General features: G+C 46.8%; 1 protein-coding gene across 1 annotated transcript in view; it reads left to right on the forward strand.

Moving 5' to 3' along the window:
- Positions 1 to 20,871, forward strand: part of GLP1R (glucagon like peptide 1 receptor) — a gene marked incomplete at its 5' end in the record, with an annotated part of 395,725 nt that overhangs the window by 372,774 nt on the left and 2,080 nt on the right. The window contains 4 exons of the mRNA XM_075338923.1: positions 1,097 to 1,166; positions 2,535 to 2,623; positions 16,298 to 16,436; positions 18,826 to 18,867. Coding sequence (XP_075195038.1) covers positions 1,097 to 1,166; positions 2,535 to 2,623; positions 16,298 to 16,436; positions 18,826 to 18,867 — 340 coding nt within the window. The remainder of the gene's footprint in view (positions 1 to 1,096; positions 1,167 to 2,534; positions 2,624 to 16,297; positions 16,437 to 18,825; positions 18,868 to 20,871) is intronic.

Raw genomic sequence — 20,871 nt, forward strand, 5'->3', positions numbered from 1 at the left:
TTTAGCGCCCTCTATGGCTGCATCTGGTATTGCAGTTTAGCGCCCTCTATGGCTGCGTCTGGTATTGCAGTTTAGCGCCCTCTATGGCTGCGTCTGGTATTGCAGTTTAGCGCCCTCTATGGCTGCATCTGGTATTGCAGTTTAGCGCCCTCTATGGCTGCGTCTGGTATTGCAGTTTAGCGCCCTCTATGGCTGCGTCTGGTATTGCAGTTTAGCGCCCTCTATGGCTGCGTCTGGTATTGCAGTTTAGCGCACTCTATGGCTGCGTCTGGTATTGCAGTTTAGCGCCCTCTATGGCTGCGTCTGGTATTGCAGTTTAGCGCCCTCTATGGCTGCGTCTGGTATTGCAGTTTAGCGCCCTCTATGGCTGCGTCTGGTATTGCAGTTTAGCTCCGGTCAGTGGCGGTTCAGATTTTGGATGAGTTTCCGCTGCCTCTAAGAAGCTTCAGATGTTGTTTTCTTACCTCTGATTCCCATAAAGCAGAGATCAGAGATGAGGGGAAAATAAGTATTTGTCCTCCAACCCCCGAATATCTGCCCGTGGCGGGGGGCGCCGCACACCGAATCCTCCTAAATACTGATTGTTTCTTAGTAATTAAAACTTCCCGGATTTATTCTTTCTGCAGTTTCTTTTAACTACTCTAAATCAGACCATTAAACTCCCATAATGCGAAGCAGCTGCCGCCATCTCCGGGGAGCGCTATAAACCGGGCGACGGCTGCGCGGTGGCATCTGCTCTGCCGCAGGATGGTTCAGGCCTCATCTTCTGAGTGTTCCTCCATAATAACATTGTAATAGCACAGACTGCACAAAAGGTGAATGCAGAGGCGATCGGCTGAACCCGCGCGTTTCACTCAGGCCTATAAAACGCGCCGGGTATATAAATCCCATCAGATGCAGCAGTGCGGAGAGTGCGGAGCGGGCACGGGATGGGCATGGAATAGCTGCAGCGCCAACATGTCACACAGCACCACAGACACGGCACAAATCATCACACATGGACGGACGCCACTCGTTTCACTGTCAGCGTCTCTGACTAAATCATCAAGTAAACGCACAATTGTCTTAATCATCAATCATTGTGTCGTCTCTGTAGCTGCTGGACGCGGAATTATAATATGAACTACTGGCTCATCATCCGCCTGCCGATCCTCATCGCCATCGGGGTGAGTGACAGACGCACTCTATAAACTGACGCATTGTCACATTGTGTCTCTCGCTGCTAAAACTTCTCCACTGCTTTCATTTATGTCCAATATTGTGTGACAACCAATACGGCTGCAACAGAAGTCGGCAGAATATTGTTTCAACCTCTCCCAAATTGCAGAAAGAAAAAGTCTGAAACCTGAGGTTCTCCAACTGTTGTTAAACTACAACCCCTGTAGGTCTAAGAAGATACTGGGCATTGTAGTTCTTCAACCAGTGAAGGAGACTTCTGATAAGATCCTGTCTGCAGCCACCACTAGAGGGAGCTCCCTGTATACAGACATACATTATAAGATCCTGTCTGCAGCCACCACTAGGGGGAGCTCCCTGTATACAGAGATACATGATAAGATCCTGTCTGCAGTCACCACTAGGGGGAGCTCCCTGTATACAGAGATACATGATAATATCCTGTCTGCAGCCACCACTAGGAGGAGCTCCCTGTATACAGAGATACATGATAAGATCCTGTCTGCAGTCACCACTAGGGGGAGCTCCCTGTATACAGAGATACATGATAAGATCCTGTCTGCAGCCACCACTAGGGGGAGCTCCCTGTATACAGAGATACATGATAAAACCCTGTCTGCAGCCACCACTAGGGGGAGCTCCCTGTATACAGAGATACATGATAAGATCCTGTCTGCAGTCACCACTAGAGGGAGCTCCCTGTATACAGAGATACATGATAAGATCCTGTCTGCAGACACCACTAGGGGGAGCTCCCTGTATACAGATATACATGATAAGATCCTGTCTGCAGCCACCACTAGGGTGAGCTCCCTGTATACAGAGATACATGATAAGATCCTGTCTGCAGTCACCACCAGGGGGAGCTCCCTATAAACAGAGATACATGATAAGATCCTGTCTGCAGCCACCACTAGGGGGAGCTCCCTGTATACAGAGATACATGATAAGCTCCTGTCTGCAGCCACCACTAGGGGGAGCTCCCTGTATACAGAGATACATGATAAGATCCTGTCTGCAGTCACCACTAGGGGGTGCTCCCTGTATACAGAGATAAATGATAAGATCCTGTCTGCAGCCACCACTAGGGGGAGCTCCCTGTATACAGAGATACATGATAAGATCCTGTCTGCAGCCACCACTAGGGGGAGCTCCCTATATACTGTATTCATTGTAACCAATATGCCTTAGACTCTTGTGCTCCCCCTAGTGTTGGCTACAGGTGGAATATCCCCAGGTAACTCGGTATAGGCAGGGGATTTAGTTTTCTGTATTAACAAAACAAAGCTGTTATAAATATGTATTAGGAGACAATAGACTTTTCTGTGTGATACATATGTTTCTTATTCTTTGTACAGGTGAATTTCGTCATCTTTATCCGGGTGATCTGTATCATTATATCGAAGCTGCAGGCCAATCTGATGTGTAGATCAGACACTAAGTGCCGGTAAGTGATTTTTCATATGGACGCTATTATTTGTGGATGGAGCGCTACCGTGCATCATGTCCTACATATATTACAAAGCCAATGCATATTATACAGGGGATGGTCTAATCTTCCCAGTCTCTAGCCCTCGGCCTCGCTGTTTCCGCAGACCTTCCTTGGATGCCAATATTCTATAGTTGCATCTTCTTGGAGAACATTTTTCAGGTTTCCCCATTCTTTGCACTTGGTCATTTTTTGCTGTGATTAATAATTGAAGCCACTGGAAGAGATATTACAAGACGGAAGCTTCCGTCACATCACAGAACGTTCCGCAGATATCCTCGGATCTGTGTTATTTCGTCTGTTTTCATCAAGGTTGGGGGATCTTGGGGGATATTTTGGTGCCGGGAACTTTCTTTTTAATGATTTTTCTTGGTCATTCTTGCACCGTTACCGGCTCTTATATCTCTCCCTCGGAATATAACTTACTTTATTCTATAGGAAATAGAAAATACTTGTGTCATAGAACCAGGTGGGGGAGTCCCGCAGATATCCCACCGCCGCCACCAAATGTCACAGACAGCACTCATCTGCCTCCAATCGCCAGGACAATACGTATTTCACTGACAAGTGATGGAGACGACGACTGCCTTCACTCCTAGGATGATTATTGGGCACTTTTACAGTGAAAATATGGTATATACCCAACCTATGATTTTATATATATATATATATATGTATATATATATATATATATGTGTGTATATATATGCCCTAATACAATCACTACCAAGCTCCACAATAGCCCAGGAACACTAGCTGCCTTCACCAATTGTTTATACAGGCCCATTGGACACATGTTACTGATAACGTTTAACCTCACAAGGCTTCAGGGATGCAGTTTGTAGAGCAAGAGGAACAATGCTATGAAATATTATATTACTTAATATAAAGAGTAGTCAGTGTATAAAAATATACAAAAGATATTACAAAGTGGCCTAAACAATACAGTGTATACAATCACATAAAATAAAATGATTGATTGCTCTCAGTGAGAGAAAGAAAATTATAATTTTGTAGTCGTGATATCTTTTAATGGCTAATTAAAATAAAATAGGATGTTACAAAGCAAGCTTTCCAGACATCTCTGGTCCTTCATCAGGCATGGTAATAAAAGGGATAGACAAAAGAAAAGCACTAGACCTGATGTCACCGGAATGGCACAATTATTTTGGAGGGTAGAACAATCCTACACAGACCTGTATCTTCCAGATTGAAAAATGGAAAACACTTAGAACCTTAATGCAACTTTGCAGAGCAAGCTTTTGGCCCACAATCACCACAGCCTCTCATCATCGCTACTCAACCTTCTTCTTCCAAATCCAGCTTCACCACCATGACAGAAAACAATCTTTCCACTCTACTCTCAAGATCACATCTAACCACCTGTGCACTGGACCCGCACCCATCCCACCTCATCCCCAACATCACCGCAGTCCTCATCTCAGCTCTAACCCATCTCTACAACTTATCACTAACAACTGGTGTATTCCCCTCATGCTTTAAACATGCCTCTATTACACCCATCCTCAAAAAGCCCTCCCTTGACCCATCCTCTGTGTCAAACTATCGTCCCATATCCCTTCTCCCCCGTGCCTCAAAACTGCTGGAACAGCATGTCCATCTTTAATTGTCCTCATACCTCTCTTCCTGCTCCCTCTTTTCCCAGCTACAATCTGGCTTCCGACCGCATCACTCTACTGAAACTGCCCTAACCAAAGTCACTAACGACCTACTAACCGCAAAATCCAAGCGACACTACTCTGTCCTCCTCCTCCTGGACCTGTCCTCTACACTACTCTGTCCTCCTCCTCCTGGACCTGTCATCTGCCTTCGACACAGTAGACCATTCCCTCCTACTACAGATTCTCTCATCTCTGGGCATCACAGACTTGGCCCTATCTTGGATCTCCTTATACCTAACCAACCGAACTTTCAGCATCTCCCATCTCATACCACTTCCTCATCTCGCCCGCTATCTATCGGGGTCCCCCATGGCTCAGTTCTTGGACCCCTGCTGTTCTCCATCTACACCTTCGGCCTGGGACAGCTCATAGAGTCCCACGGCTTCCAGTATCATCTCTATGCCGATGAAACACAGATCTACCTCTCTGGACCTGACATCACCTCTCTACTAACCAGAACCCCACAATGTCTGTCTGCTATTTCATCCTTCTTCTCTGCGTGATTCCTAAAGCTTAACATGGACAAAACACATTGTCTTTCCTCCTCCTCACTCATCTCCTCCAACAAGCCTTTCCATCAAACTTGATGGTTGCTCACTCACCCCAGTCTCACAAGCTCGTTGCCTTGGAGTAACCCTCAACTCTGCTCTATCCTTCAAGCCACACATCCAAGCCCTCTTCACCTCATGCCGATTACAACTCAAAAATATCTCCCGGATCCGTGCTTTCCTTAACCAAGAATCAGCAAAAACATTAGTGCATGCCCTCATCATCTCCCGCCTCGACTACTGCAACCTCCTGCTCTCTGGCCTCCCTTCCAACACTCTTGCACCCCTCCAATCTATCCTAAACTCTGCGGCCCGCTTAATCCACCTCTCCCCTCGCTACTCCCCAGCCTCGCCACTCTGCCAATCCCTTCACTGGCTTCCCATAGCCCAACGACTCCAGTTCAAAACATTAACCATGACATACAAAGCCATCCACAACCTGTCTCCTCCCTACATCTGTGACCTAGTCTCCCGGTACCTTCCTGCACGCAACCTCAGATCCTCACAAGATCAAGATCTCCTTCTCTGCTCCTCTCTTATCTCCTCTTCCCACAATCGCGTACAAGATTTCTCTCGTGCATCCCCCATACTCTGGAACGCTCTACCTCAGCATATCAGACTCTCCCCTACCGTGGAAAGCTTCAAGAGGAACCTCAAGACCCACCTCTTCCAACAAGCCTACAACCTACAATAGCCCTCAGTCCAGTACACCACTGCGCAACCAGCTCTGTCCTCACCTATTGTACCATCACCCATTCCCTGTAGACTGTGAGCCCTCGCGGGCAGGGTCCTCTCTCCTCCTGTAGACTGTGAGCCCTCGCGGGCAGGGTCCTCTCTCCTCCTATACCAGTTTTGTACTGTTAATAATTGTTGTACGTATACCCTCTTTCACTTGTAAAGCGCCATGAAATAAATTGCGCTACAATAATAAATAATAAATAATAATAATAACTTGGGTCCTAAAAATTATGGGATCCCCGATCTTCAGGATATTTGCCCCCCTGGAGGTCCCAGTGGAATATATTAATGCCATATTTCCTATCATGATTTTATCTTTCCATAGAAACATGGCATATACAATCCCATCCATCTGGCTGAAATTAATTTGGGGTTGATTTTCAGGCTGCACAGTTATGTAAGAATATGCATATTGTTCCCCTTGGAATCACGATGCCGAAAATGTGTCTCCCATAACTGTAGGATCTATGCTTGTCACAGAAACCCAAATATTTATACCTGGAAAACAGGTAGCAGTCTGCCTGCGGTGAGCTCTTTGAAGACAGGAAGAGTTATATATTAAGGTGACAGAAGTGTCGCTTCTTGTACACAGAGCCCAGTCTTTGGCTTCGCAGTAGATTAACCAGTTTAATTACCTATTAACATTAGGAGATCTGAGCTGAAAAACGGTCAGATGGTAGAGTTTAAGCTCTTGTTTCATTTCCAAATTGTGATGAGCCATGTTTCTTTATAGATTGGTCCTATTTTACCATTACATTATGACAACCTGAAAATAGTGGACATGGGAGGAAGAAGAGACCACGGGAAATAGACTGACACTGGCTCGTAGGCTGAGAAGGAGACAAAGTAACAGAAGTATAGGAAATAAAGCAGAAATGTTACGTAGAAAGTGATACATTGTTACATCATCCAGCCAATCATCAGCTGTAATTGTGCTGCTGAAGGAATGGGTGATAATCACACAAGAGACGATTGCTTTTCTTCCACAATGTCCCATAATTTACTAATAGGAGAGATGAAGAGTTCCAGGTAAAGTGACTTCTGCTGATAACTGCTGCAGTTCGTCACAATGTATCAGTTGTAGCGATTAACTCTATAAATTGTCGCCGATCTTTCTTCTGTAATGAAGTTGTGATGCAGAAGTTTATATTGAGGCGGATGGAGCCGTCGTCACCGCCCGGACATCAATCCCGAGCCGCCTCTGCGTGCTGCTGACTGCGCACTTTACCGTACAGATCACGATGACAGCGGCCGGGTTATGGGCTCTAATCTGCAGTAATGGAGATAGCGGCAGAACATCGATAATGACAAGAAATGGAGACGATGACAAGGAATTATCCCCAGCACAAGTCACCGAAATAAATATCTAATGAGAGAATAGTGCTGACGCCGCAGGAAGAGAAGACGAAGGCGCGAACCTTCCCTGCACGGACCGACGCCGCGAGCACAGCATAAGGTTACGTTCACATACAAGTTTTTGGAGCAGTTTTTTTTTATTTTTATGTTTTAAAAGTGGTTTTAAAAAAAACTGCTGGTGGAAGAAAAGAAAGCGCTTGTCTCAACAATGAAGAAGATCATCAAGGAAACTTCTCCAAACTACGCACCGTCGAAAGAAAAAGCTGCAAGAGTTAATCAGGAAAAATATTCTCCAAGAAAAGAAATTCGCCTCCAAATCCTCCCAAAATAGGAACATTCCACTTTAACACAATTTGTTTTTGAATGCCTCAAAAACTCTGTGTGAACAGAGCCTAAAGGTGGAAAAGTAGAGGTTGACTGTCCACTGCCTCTCTGGACCTAGCACACTCCTTTCCTGAAATACTCTGTACTGCGGGAGACCCTTTTGTTTCCATGGAGTAAAATCTGTTGCATTGTACAAGATGTGGACAAATAATGCCCTGAAATACTCTGTGCTTCTGGATGAGCCATGATTTGCTACTATGTAATTGTACTCGCCTCCTAAAATACTCTGTGCTGCTGTGGGCCTCTGCCTTTTGCATGATGTAACTATGGGGGCTCTGCAACTCTCAGACTGGAACCTCCGACAAAAGCAGCACAGTCTTATTCTATTGCCGTCTCACTTACTGGTTTTCTTGCTGTAGTTTTGATATCACCTTCATGTCTGCTGCAGCTCTGCTAGTGTTCACATTGAAGAGCTCCTGCAATACAGTGTGTGATGCTGATGATCTCTGGCTGGCGCTGTCCCTTCCACTGATTGACAGCTTCTTTTTGAAGCTCAGTATAGGCAAAAGCTGTCAATCATAGGCGTGGGCGGAGTTAGACAAAGATCACTCAGAGAACTAAAAACTGCAGCAGGGAAGACCCATCAACATAGAAACCTAGCTTTGGTTTCAGTCTTCATTCCATGATTCAATTTTAGCCCCTAGATGTGCAGATTACAATCAGATCCAAGTTTCAGACCATTCTCATATGGGCTGGATGTGAGGTCTGTGTCTCTCCCAGTAATATAGGCTGGATGTGAGGTCTGTGTGTCTCTCCCAGTAATATAGGCTGGATGTGAGCTCTGTGTGTCTCTCCCAGTAATATAGGCTGGATGTGAGCTCTGTGTGTCTCTCCCAGTAATATAGGCTGGATGTGAGCTCTGTGTGTCTCTACCAGTAATATAGGCTGGATGTGAGCTCTGTGTGTCTCTCCCAGTAATATAGACTGGATGTGAGGTCTGTGTGTCTCTCCCAGTAATATAGGCTGGATGTGAGCTCTGTGTGTCTCTCCCAGTAATATAGGCTGGATGTGAGCTCTGTGTGTCTCCCAGTAATATAGGCTGGATGTGAGGTCTGTGTGTCTCTCCCAGTAATATAGGCTGGATGTGAGCTCTGTGTGTCTCTCCCAGTAATATAGGCTGGATGTAAGCTCTGTGTGTCTCTCCCAGTAATATAGGCTGGATGTGAGCTCTGTGTGTCTCCCAGTAATATAGGCTGGATGTGAGGTCTGTGTGTCTCTCCCAGTAATATAGGCTGGATGTGAGCTCTGTGTGTCTCTCCCAGTAATATAGGCTGGATGTGAGCTCTGTGTGTCTCTCCCAGTAATATAGGCTGGATGTGAGCTCTGTGTGTCTCTACCAGTAATATAGGCTGGATGTGAGCTCTGTGTGTCTCTCCCAGTAATATAGACTGGATGTGAGGTCTGTGTGTCTCTCCCAGTAATATAGGCTGGATGTGAGCTCTTTGTGTGTCTCCCAGTAATATAGGCTGGATGTGAGCTCTGTGTGTGTCTCCCAGTAATATAGGCTGGATGTGAGGTCTGTGTGTCTCTCCTAGTAATATAGGCTGGATGTGAGCTCTGTGTGTCTCTCCCAGTAATATAGACTGGATGTGAGGTCTGTGTGTCTCTCCCAGTAATATAGGCTGGATGTGAGCTCTTTGTGTGTCTCCCAGTAATATAGGCTGAATGTGAGGTCTGTGTGTCTCTACCAGTAATATAGGCTGGATGTGAGCTCTGTGTGTCTCTCTCAGTAATATAGACTGGATGTGAGGTCTGTGTGTCTCTCCCAGTAATATAGGCTGGATGTGAGGTCTGTGTGTCTCTCCCAGTAATATAGGCTGGATGAGAGCTCTTTGTGTGTCTCCCAGTAATATAGGCTGAATGTGAGGTCTGTGTGTCTCTACCAGTAATATAGGCTGGATGTGAGCTCTGTGTGTCTCTCTCAGTAATATAGACTGGATGTGAGGTCTGTGTGTCTCTCCCAGTAATATAGGCTGGATGTGAGCTCTGTGTGTCCCTCCCAGTAATATAGACTGGATGTGAGCTCTGTGTGTCTCTCCCAGTAATATAGGCTGGATGTGAGCTCTGTGCGTCTCTCCCAGTAATATAGGCTGGATGTGAGCTCTGTGTGTCTCTCCCAGTAATATAGGCTAGATGTGAGGTCTGTGTGTCTCTCCCAGTAATATAGGCTGGATGTGAGCTCTGTGTGTGTCTCCCAGTAATATAGGGTGGATGTGAGGTCTGTGTGTCTCTCCCTGTAATATAGGCTGGATGTGAGCTCTGTGTGTGTCTCCCAGTAATATAGGGTGGATGTGAGGTCTGTGTGTCTCTCCCAGTAATATAGGCTGGATGTGAGGTCTGTGTGTCTCTCCCTGTAATATAGGCTGGATGTGAGCTCTGTGTGTGTCTCCCAGTAATATAGAGTGGATGTGAGGTCTGTGTGTCTCTCCCAGTAATATAGGCTGGATGTGAGGTCTGTGTGTCTCTCCCTGTAATATAGGCTGGATGTGAGCTCTGTGTGTGTCTCCCAGTAATATAGGGTGGATGTGAGGTCTGTGTGTCTCTCCCAGTAATATAGGCTGGATGTGAGGTCTGTGTGTCTCTCCCAGTAATATAGGCTGGATGTGAGATCTGTGTGTCTCTCCCTGTAATATAGGCTGGATGTGAGGTCTGTGTGTCTCTCCCAGTAATATAGGCTGGATGTGAGGTCTGTGTGTCTCTCCTAGTAATATAGGCTGGATGTGAGCTCTGTGTGTCTCTCCCAGTAATATAGGCTGGATGTGAGATCTGTGTGTCTCTCCCTGTAATATAGGCTGGATGTGAGCTCTGTGTGTCTCTCCCAGTAATGTAGGCTGGATGTGAGATCTGTGTGTCTCTCCCAGTAATATAGGCTAGATGTGAGCTCTGTGCGTCTCTCCCAGTAATATAGGCTGGATGTGAGCTCTGTGCATCTCTCCCAGTAATATAGGCTGGATGTGAGATCTGTGTGTCTCTCCCAGTAATATAGGCTGGATGTGAGCTCTGTGTGTCTCCCAGTAATATAGGCTGGATGTGAGCTCTGTGTGTCTCTCCCAGTAATATAGGCTGTATGTGAGGTCTGTGCATCTCTCCCAGTAATATAAGCTGTATGTGAGCTCTGTGTGTCTCTCCCAGTAATACAGGCTGGATGTGAGGTCTGTGTGTCTCTCCCAGTAATATAGGCTGGATGTGAGGTCTGTGTGTCTCCCAGTAATATAGGCTGTATGTGAGCTCTGTGTGTCTCTCCCAGTAATATAGGCTGGATGTGAGCTCTGTGTGTCTCTCCCAGTAATACAGGCTGGATGTGAGGTCTGTGTGTCTCCCAGTAATATAGGCTGGATGTGAGCTCTGTGTGTCTCTCCCAGTAATATAGGCTGGATGTGAGCTCTGTGTGTCTCTCCCAGTAATACAGGCTGGATGTGAGCTCTGTGTGTCTCTCCCAGTAATACAGGCTGGATGTGAGCTCTGTGTGTCTCTCCCAGTAATACAGGCTGCATGTGAGGTCTGTGTGTCTCCCAGTAATATAGGCTGTATGTGAGCTCTGTGTGTCTCTCCCAGTAATATAGGCTGGATGTGAGCTCTGTGTGTCTCCCAGTAATATAGGCTGGATGTGAGCTCTGTGTGTCTCTCCCAGTAATATAGGCTGGATATGAGCTCTGTGTGTCTCTCCCAGTAATATAGGCTGGATGTGAGCTCTGTGTGTCTCTCACAGTAATATAGACTGGATGTGAGGTCTGTGTGTCTCTCCCAGTAATATAGGCTGTATGTGAGCTCTGTGTGTCTCCCCCAGTAATATAGGCTGGATGTGAGCTCTGTGTGTCTCTCCCAGTAATATAGGCTGGATGTGAGGTCTGTGTGTCTCTCCCAGTAATATAGGCTGGATGTGAGGTCTGTGTGTCTCTCCCAGTAATATAGGCTGGATGTGAGGTCTGTGTGTCTCCCAGTAATATAGGCTGGATGTGAGCTCTGTGTGTCTCTCCCAGTAATATAGGCTGGATGTGAGGTCTGTGTGTGTCTCCCAGTAATATAGGCTGGATGTGACCTCTGTGTGTCTCTCCCAGTAATATAGGCTGTATGTGAGCTTTGTGTGTCTCTCCCAGTAATATAGGCTGGATGTGAGCTCTGTGTGTGTCTCCCAGTAGTATAGGCTGGATGTGAGCTCTGTGTGTCTCTCCCAGTAATATAGACTGGATGTGAGGTCTGTGTGTCTCTCCCAGTAATATAGACTGGATGTGAGCTCTGTGTGTCTCTCCCAGTAATATAGGCTGGATGTGAGTATTGTGCGTCTCTCCTAGTAATATAGGCTGTATGTGAGCTCTGTGTGTCTCTCCCAGTAATATAGGCTGGATGTGAGGTCTGTGTGTCTCTTCCAGTAATATAGGCTGGATGTGAGCTCTGTGTGTCTCTCCCAGTAATATAGGCTGGATGTGAGCTCTGTGTGTCTCTCCCAGTAATATAGGCTGGATGTGAACTCTGTGTGTCTCTCCCAGTAATATAGGCTGGATGTGAGCTCTGTGTGTCTCTCCCAGTAATATAAGCTGGATGTGAGCTCTGTGTGTCTCTCCCAGTAATATAGGCTGGATGTGAGCTCTGTGTGTCTCTCCCAGTAATATAGGCTGGATGTGAGGTCTGTGTGTCTCTCCCTGTAATATAGGCTGGATGTGAGCTCTGTGTGTGTCTCCCAGTAATATAGGGTGGATGTGAGGTCTGTGTGTCTCTCCCAGTAATATAGGCTGGATGTGAGGTCTGTGTGTCTCTCCCAGTAATATAGGCTGGATGTGAGATCTGTGTGTCTCTCCCTGTAATATAGGCTGGATGTGAGGTCTGTGTGTCTCTCCCAGTAATATAGGCTGGATGTGAGGTCTGTGTGTCTCTCCTAGTAATATAGGCTGGATGTGAGCTCTGTGTGTCTCTCCCAGTAATATAGGCTGGATGTGAGATCTGTGTGTCTCTCCCTGTAATATAGGCTGGATGTGAGCTCTGTGTGTCTCTCCCAGTAATGTAGGCTGGATGTGAGATCTGTGTGTCTCTCCCAGTAATATAGGCTAGATGTGAGCTCTGTGCGTCTCTCCCAGTAATATAGGCTGGATGTGAGCTCTGTGCATCTCTCCCAGTAATATAGGCTGGATGTGAGATCTGTGTGTCTCTCCCAGTAATATAGGCTGGATGTGAGCTCTGTGTGTCTCCCAGTAATATAGGCTGGATGTGAGCTCTGTGTGTCTCTCCCAGTAATATAGGCTGTATGTGAGGTCTGTGCATCTCTCCCAGTAATATAAGCTGTATGTGAGCTCTGTGTGTCTCTCCCAGTAATACAGGCTGGATGTGAGGTCTGTGTGTCTCTCCCAGTAATATAGGCTGGATGTGAGGTCTGTGTGTCTCCCAGTAATATAGGCTGTATGTGAGCTCTGTGTGTCTCTCCCAGTAATATAGGCTGGATGTGAGCTCTGTGTGTCTCTCCCAGTAATACAGGCTGGATGTGAGGTCTGTGTGTCTCCCAGTAATATAGGCTGGATGTGAGCTCTGTGTGTCTCTCCCAGTAATATAGGCTGGATGTGAGCTCTGTGTGTCTCTCCCAGTAATACAGGCTGGATGTGAGCTCTGTGTGTCTCTCCCAGTAATACAGGCTGGATGTGAGCTCTGTGTGTCTCTCCCAGTAATACAGGCTGCATGTGAGGTCTGTGTGTCTCCCAGTAATATAGGCTGTATGTGAGCTCTGTGTGTCTCTCCCAGTAATATAGGCTGGATGTGAGCTCTGTGTGTCTCCCAGTAATATAGGCTGGATGTGAGCTCTGTGTGTCTCTCCCAGTAATATAGGCTGGATGTGAGCTCTGTGTGTCTCTCCCAGTAATATAGGCTGGATGTGAGCTCTGTGTGTCTCTCACAGTAATATAGACTGGATGTGAGGTCTGTGTGTCTTTCCCAGTAATATAGGCTGTATGTGAGCTCTGTGTGTCTCCCCCAGTAATATAGGCTGGATGTGAGCTCTGTGTGTCTCTCCCAGTAATATAGGCTGGATGTGAGGTCTGTGTGTCTCTCCCAGTAATATAGGCTGGATGTGAGGTCTGTGTGTCTCTCCCAGTAATATAGGCTGGATGTGAGGTCTGTGTGTCTCCCAGTAATATAGGCTGGATGTGAGCTCTGTGTGTCTCTCCCAGTAATATAGGCTGGATGTGAGGTCTGTGTGTGTCTCCCAGTAATATAGGCTGGATGTGACCTCTGTGTGTCTCTCCCAGTAATATAGGCTGTATGTGAGCTTTGTGTGTCTCTCCCAGTAATATAGGCTGGATGTGAGCTCTGTGTGTGTCTCCCAGTAGTATAGGCTGGATGTGAGCTCTGTGTGTCTCTCCCAGTAATATAGACTGGATGTGAGGTCTGTGTGTCTCTCCCAGTAATATAGACTGGATGTGAGCTCTGTGTGTCTCTCCCAGTAATATAGGCTGGATGTGAGTATTGTGCGTCTCTCCTAGTAATATAGGCTGTATGTGAGCTCTGTGTGTCTCTCCCAGTAATATAGGCTGGATGTGAGGTCTGTGTGTCTCTTCCAGTAATATAGGCTGGATGTGAGCTCTGTGTGTCTCTCCCAGTAATATAGGCTGGATGTGAGCTCTGTGTGTCTCTCCCAGTAATATAGGCTGGATGTGAACTCTGTGTGTCTCTCCCAGTAATATAGGCTGGATGTGAGCTCTGTGTGTCTCTCCCAGTAATATAAGCTGGATGTGAGCTCTGTGTGTCTCTCCCAGTAATATAGGCTGGATGTGAGCTCTGTGTGTCTCTCCCAGTAATATAGGCTGAATGTGAGGTCTGTGTGTCTCTCCCAGTAATATAGGCTGGATGTGAGGTATTTGTATCTCCCAGTAATATAGACTGGATGTGAGCTCTGTGTGTCCCTCCCTGTAATATAGGCTGGATGTGAGCTCTGTGTGTCTCTCCCAGTAATATAGGCTGGATGTGAGGTCTGTGTGTCCCTCCCTGTAATATAGGCTGGATGTGAGATCTGTGTGTCTCTCCCAGTAATATAGGCTGGATGTGAGGTCTGTGTGTCTCTCCCAGTAATATAGGTTGGATGTGAGCTCTGTGTGTCTCCCAGTAATATAGGCTGGATGTGAGCTTTATGTGTCTCTCCCAGTAATATAGGCTGGATGTGAGCTCTGTGTGTCTCTCCCAGTAATATAGCCTGGATGTGAGCTCTGTGTGTCTCTCCCAGTAATATAGGCTGGATGTGAGATCTGTGTGTCTCTCCAGTAATATAGGCTGGATGTGAGCTCTGTGTGTCTCCCAGTAATATAGGCTGGATGTGAGCTCTGTGTGTCTCTCCAGTAATACAGGCTGGATGTGAGATCTGTGTGTCCCTTCCAGTAATATAGGCTGGATGTGAGCTTTATGTGTCTCTCCAGTAATATAGGCTGGATGTGAGCTCTGTGTGTCTCTCCCAGTAATATAGGCTGGATGTGAGGTCTGTGTGTCTCCCAGTAATATAGGCTGGATGTGAGCTCTGTGTGTCTCTCCAGTAATATAGGCTGGATGTGAGGTCTGTGTGTCTCCCAGTAATATAGGCTGGATGTGAGCTTTATGTGTCTCTCCCAGTAATATAGGCTGGATGTGAGCTCTGTGTGTCTCTCCCAGTAATATAGGCTGGATGTGAGGTCTGTGTGTCTCTGCCAGTAATATAGGCTGGATGTGAGCTCTGTGTGTCTCTCCCAGTAATATAGGCTGGATGTGAGCTCTGCGTGTCTCTCCCAGTAATATAGGCTGGTTGTGAGGTCTGTGTGTCCCTCCCAGTAATATAGGCTGGATGTGAGGTCTGTGTGTCCCTCCCAGTAATATAGGCTGGATGTGAGCTCTGCGTGTCTCTCCCAGTAATATAGGTTGGATGTGAGGTCTGTGTGTCTCTCCCAGTAATATAGGCTGGATGTGAGGTCTGTGTGTCCCTCCCAGTAATATAGGCTGGATGTGAGGTCTGTGTCTCTCCCAGTAATATAGGCTGGATGTGAGCTCTGTGTGTCTCTCCCAGTAATATAGGCTGGATGTGAGCTCTGTGTGTCTCTCCCAGTAATATAGGCTGGATGTGAGGTCTGTGTGTCACTCCCAGTAATATAGGCTGGATGTGAGGTCTGTGTGTCTCTCCCAGTAATATAGGCTGGATGTGAGGTCTGTGTGTCCCTCCCAGTAATATAGGCTGGATGTGAGGTCTGTGTGTCTCTCCCAGTAATATAGGCTGGATGTGAGCTCTGTGTGTCTCTCCCAGTAATATAGGCTGGATGTGAGCTCTGTGTGTCTCTCCCAGTAATATAGGCTGGATGTGAGGTCTGTGTGTCTCTCCCAGTAATATAGGCTGAATGTGAGCTCTGTGTGTCTCTCCCAGTAATATAGGCTGGATGTGAGCTCTGTGTGTCTCTCCAGTAATATAGGCTGGATGTGAGGTCTGTGTGTCTCTCCCAGTAATATAGGCTGGATGTGAGGTCTGTGTGTCTCTCCCAGTAATATAGGCTGGATGTGATCTCTGTGTGTCTCTCCAGTAATATAGGCTGGAGGTGAGGTCTGTGTGTCTCTCCCAGTAATATAGGCTAGATGTGAGGTCTGTGTGTCTCTCCCAGTAATATAGGCTGGATGTGAGCTCTGTGTGTCTCTCCCAGTAATATAGGCTGGATGTGAGCTCTGTGTGTCTCTCCCAGTAATATAGGCTGGATGTGAGCTCTGTGTGTCTCTCCCAGTAATATAGGCTGGATGTGAGGTCTGTGTGTCCCTCCCAGTAATATAGGCTGGATGTGAGCTCTGCGTGTCTCTCCCAGTAATATAGGTTGGATGTGAGGTCTGTGTGTCTCTCCCAGTAATATAGGCTGGATGTGAGGTCTGTGTGTCCCTCCCAGTAATATAGGCTGGATGTGTTTATTCCATCATATTAATTTTTTGTTATCTCCTTTTCACAGATTAGCAAAATCCACGCTGACTCTGATCCCGCTCCTGGGAACGCATGAAATTATTTTCGCCTTTATAACCGATGAACATGCCAAAGGATCCCTGCGCTACATCAAGCTGTTCTTTGAGCTTTCATTCAGCTCTTTCCAGGTAAGATGTTGTTCTGCACCATTACAGTAGGGATCAGTGTAATAAGAAAACTAACTACACCTCCATGATTAGTGCACGGGATAAGGCTCTCATTATAAAGACAAGGGGGCAATAGATGGGAGAACAGATCCACATATGTAGCAGAGCTGTGTATCAGTGTAGCAGAGCTGTAATTCAGTGCAGCAGATCTGTATATCATTGTAACAGATCTGTGTATCAGTGCAGCAGATCTGTATATCAGTGTAGCAGAGCTGTGTATCAGTGCAGCAGATCTGTATATCATTGTAGCAGATCTATATATCAGTGCAGCAGATCTGTATATCAGTGCAGCAGAGCTGTATATCAGTGCAGTAGTCAGTGCAGTAGATCTGTATATCATTGTAGCAGATCTGTATATCAGTGTAGCAGAGCTGTATATCAGTGTAGCAGAGCTGTATATCAGTGTAGCAGAGCTGTATATCATTGTAGCAGATCTGTATATCAGTGCAGCAGAGCTGTGTATCAGTGTAGCAGAGCTGTATATCATTGTAGCAGATCTGTATATCAGTGCAGCAGAGCTGTGTATCAGTGTAGCAGAGCTGTATATCAGTGTAGCAGAGCTGTATATCAGTGTAGCAGAGCTGTATATCAGTGCAGCAGAGCTGTGTTTCAGTGTAGCAGAGCTGTGTTTCAGTGCAGCAGAGCTCTGTTTCAGTGTAGCAAAGCTGTGTTTTAGTGTAGCAGAGCTGTATATCATTGTAGCAGATCTGTATATCAGTGCTGCAGATCTGTATATCATTGTAGCAGATCTGTATATCAGTGCAGCAGAGCTGTATATCAGTGTAGCAGAGCTGTGTATCAGTGTAGCAGAGCTGTGTATCAGTGCAGTAGATCTGTATATCATTGTAGCAGATCTGTATATCAGTGCAGCAGAGCTGTGTATCAGTGTAGCAGATCTGTATATCAGTGCAGCAGAGCTGTGTATCAGAGCTGTGATTCAGTGCAGCAGAGCTGTGTATCAGTGCAGTAGATGTGTATATCATTGTAGCAGATCTGTATATCAGTGTAGCAGATCTGTATATCAGTGTAGCAGATCTGTATATCAGTGCAGCAGAGCTGTGTATCAGTGTAGCAGAGCTGTGATTCAGTACAGCAGAGCTGTGTATCAGTGCAGTAGATCTGTATATCATTGTAGCAGATCTGTATATCAGTGTAGCAGATCTGTATATCAGTGTAGCAGATCTGTATATCAGTGCAGCAGAGCTGTATATCAGTGTAGCAGATCTGTATATCAGTGCAGCAGATCTGTATATCAGTGTAGTAGAGCTGTATATCAGTGTAGCAGATCTGTATATCAGTGCAGCAGAGCTGTGTATCAGTGTAGTAGAGCTGTGTATCAGTGTTGCAGATCTGTATATCAGTGCAGCAGAGCTGTATATCAGTGTAGCAGAGCTGTGTATCAGTGTAGCAGAGCTGTGATTCAGTGCAGCAGAGCTGTGTATCAGTGCAGTAGATCTGTATATCATTGTAGCAGAGCTGTATATCAGTGCAGCAGAGCTGTGTATCAGTGCAGCAGAGCTGTGTATCAGTGTAGCAGATCTGTATATCAGTGTAGCATATCTGTATATCAGTGTAGCAGATCTGTATATCAGTGCAGCAGAGCTGTATATCAGTGTAGCAGATCTGTATATCAGTGCAGCAGAGCTGAATATCAGTGCAGCAGAGCTGTATATCAGTGTAGCAGATCTGTATATCAGTGCAGCAGATCTGTATATCAGTGCAGCAGAGCTGTATATCAGTGCAGCAGAGCTGTATATCAGTGTAGCAGATCTGTATATCAGTGCAGCAGATCTGTATATCAGTGCAGCAGATCTGTATATCAGTGCAGCAGAGCTGTATATCAGTGCAGCAGATCTGTATATCAGTGTAGCAGATCTGTATATCAGTGCAGCAGAGCTGTATATCAGCGTAGCAGAGCTGTGATTCAGTGCAGCAGAGTTGTTTGTCATTTGGCTATGTGCTATTACAGTGAGTTCTCTGAACAATGCAGATCTGTAAAGCATCACAATATCAGCTCTGCTGCATCTGGATAACGCTATATCATGATACAGTTCCCTCTTTTACCATAAGGGGCAGTACAGTAGTGGAAATGTAACTTTTTGACCAATGGGGGCAGTAGATTTGTTGATATTTGTACATATTTTCCACAGCATAAAGAAATATCTGCACCTCTGGTTTGTGGACTGTTGTCTGTAAAGTCCTCGTGCTTGTCATAGCTGAGGGTTTGTTACAGTTGTATCTGATGTAGATGATCCTCTGTGCAGCAGGATCCGTCCCCGCGTTCACCTGTCAGTAGCCCCTGTGAGGGTCTGATCTCAGCCGCACTAATCCCCCGTCTCTGCTGTTCCAGGGTCTGATGGTCGCCGTCTTGTACTGCTTCATCAATAATGAGGTGAGGAGTGAAGACTGGCACAATGCGATTTCCCTGCAGATCCCGATGCAGCCGCTTTTCCTCCAGCCTGCCATACGACACATTCTTTTATATCGGAATATCTTCTTATAGTCTTGGGGTTTTTGGTTTATTTTTGGTTTTGAACGTTAATGTTAATCTCAGTGCAGCGTTAAATGTAACTATTTTATTGTTTATACTGATATACTGTGCAACCCCCCCAGCCCCCGAGGTGCAGCAGGTAACGGACTAATGACCCCTACACAAAAGAGGAGTCAAGAAGTAACAGAGAGGTCTGGAATGGACAGATCAGTCTGGAGGAGGACAGAGGAGTCTAGAGGGGGACAGAGGAGTCTAGAGGGGGACAGAGGAGTCTGGAGGGAGACAGAGGAGTCCGGAGGAGGACAGAGGAGTCTAGAGGGGGACAGAGGAGTCTAGAGGGGGACAGAGGAGTCTAGAGGGGGACAGAGGAGTCTAGAGGGGGACAGAGGAGTCTGGAGGGAGACAGAGGAGTCTGGAGGAGGACAGAGGAGTCTGGAGAAGTACAGATTAGTCTGGAGGAGGACAGAGGAGTCTGGAGAAGGACAGAGGAGTCTAGAGGGGGACAGAGGAGTCTGGAGGGAGACAGAGGAGTCTGGAGGGGGACAGAGGAGTCTGGAGGGGGACAGAGGAGTCTGGAGGGGGACAGAGGAGTCTGGAGGGGGACAGAGGAGTCTAGAGGGGGACAGAGGAGTCTGGAGGGAGACAGAGGAGTCTGGAGGGAGACAGAGGAGTCTGGAGGGGGACAGAGGAGTCTGGAGGGGGACAGAGGAGTCTGGAGGGGGACAGAGTAGTCTGGAGGGGGACAGAGTAGTCTGGAAGGGGACAGAGTAGTCTGGAGGGAGACAGAGGAGTCTGGAGAAGGACAGAGGAGTCTAGAGGGGGACAGAGGAGTCTGGAGGGAGACAGAGGAGTCTGGAGGAGGACAGAGGAGTCTGGAGAAGTACAGATTAGTCTGGAGGGGGACAGAGGAGTCTGGAGGGGGACAGAGTAGTCTGGAGGGAGACAGAGTAGTCTGGAGGGGGACAGAGAAGTCTGGAGGGGGACAGAGAAGTCTGGAGGGGGACAGAAAAATATTAAGATGGATAGAGAAGTCTGGAGGCGAACACAGGAGTCTGGAGGAGGACTGAGGAGACTAGAGAAAGAGGAACTTGGAGTTCAAAGTGGTATAGAGGAGTTTGGAGAAGGAGGACAGAAAAGGCTGGAGGTGGAGGAAAGAGGAGTCTGGAAGAGAACAGAGGAGTATGGAGGAGGACAGAGAAGCCTGGAAGAGGACAGAAGAGTATAGAGGAGGACAGAGAAGCCTGAAGGAGGACAGAAGAGTCTGGAGATGACAGAGGGATATGGAGAAGGGGGGTATAGAAGACTGGAGGAAGATACATGAGTCTGAAGGAAGACAGAGAAGGCTGAAGGGGGACAGAAGTTTGGAGGAGCACATAGAAGTATGAAGAAGAGAATAGAGAAGTCTGGATGAGCACTGCTGAGACTAGAAAAGGAGGAAAGAGGAGTTCAGGGTGGGATAGGAGAGTCTGGAGAAGGAGGACAGAGAAGTCTAATGGAGGAGTCTGGAGGAGGAGGATAGATGAGTCAAAAAGGTGTAAGAGGGCCTAGAGAAGAAGAAAAGAGAAGTCTGTATTAGGATAAAGAAGTCTAAAGGAGGACAAAGGAGTCTGGAAGGGAACAGAGAAGTCTGGAGGAAGACTGAGGGGTTTAGAGAGAAAGTAAAGTGGAGTCTCAAGGAGGACATAGGTGTCTGGTGAAGAGGGATAGAAGAGTCAGGAGGACGACAGAGGAGTCTGGAGGAGGAGAGAGGAGTCTGGAGGGGCACAGAGAAGTCTGGAGGGGGACTGAGGAGACCAGAGAAGGAGAAAAGTTTAGTTCAGAGTGGGATAGAGGAGTCTGTATGAGGAGGACAGAAAGATTTGGAGGAGAAGGAAAGAGAAGTCTGGAGGAGGAGAACAGAGGAGT

The sequence above is a fragment of the Anomaloglossus baeobatrachus genome, chromosome 3, assembly GCF_048569485.1.
Source record: "Anomaloglossus baeobatrachus isolate aAnoBae1 chromosome 3, aAnoBae1.hap1, whole genome shotgun sequence".
Classification (NCBI taxonomy): Eukaryota; Metazoa; Chordata; class Amphibia; order Anura; family Aromobatidae; genus Anomaloglossus; species Anomaloglossus baeobatrachus.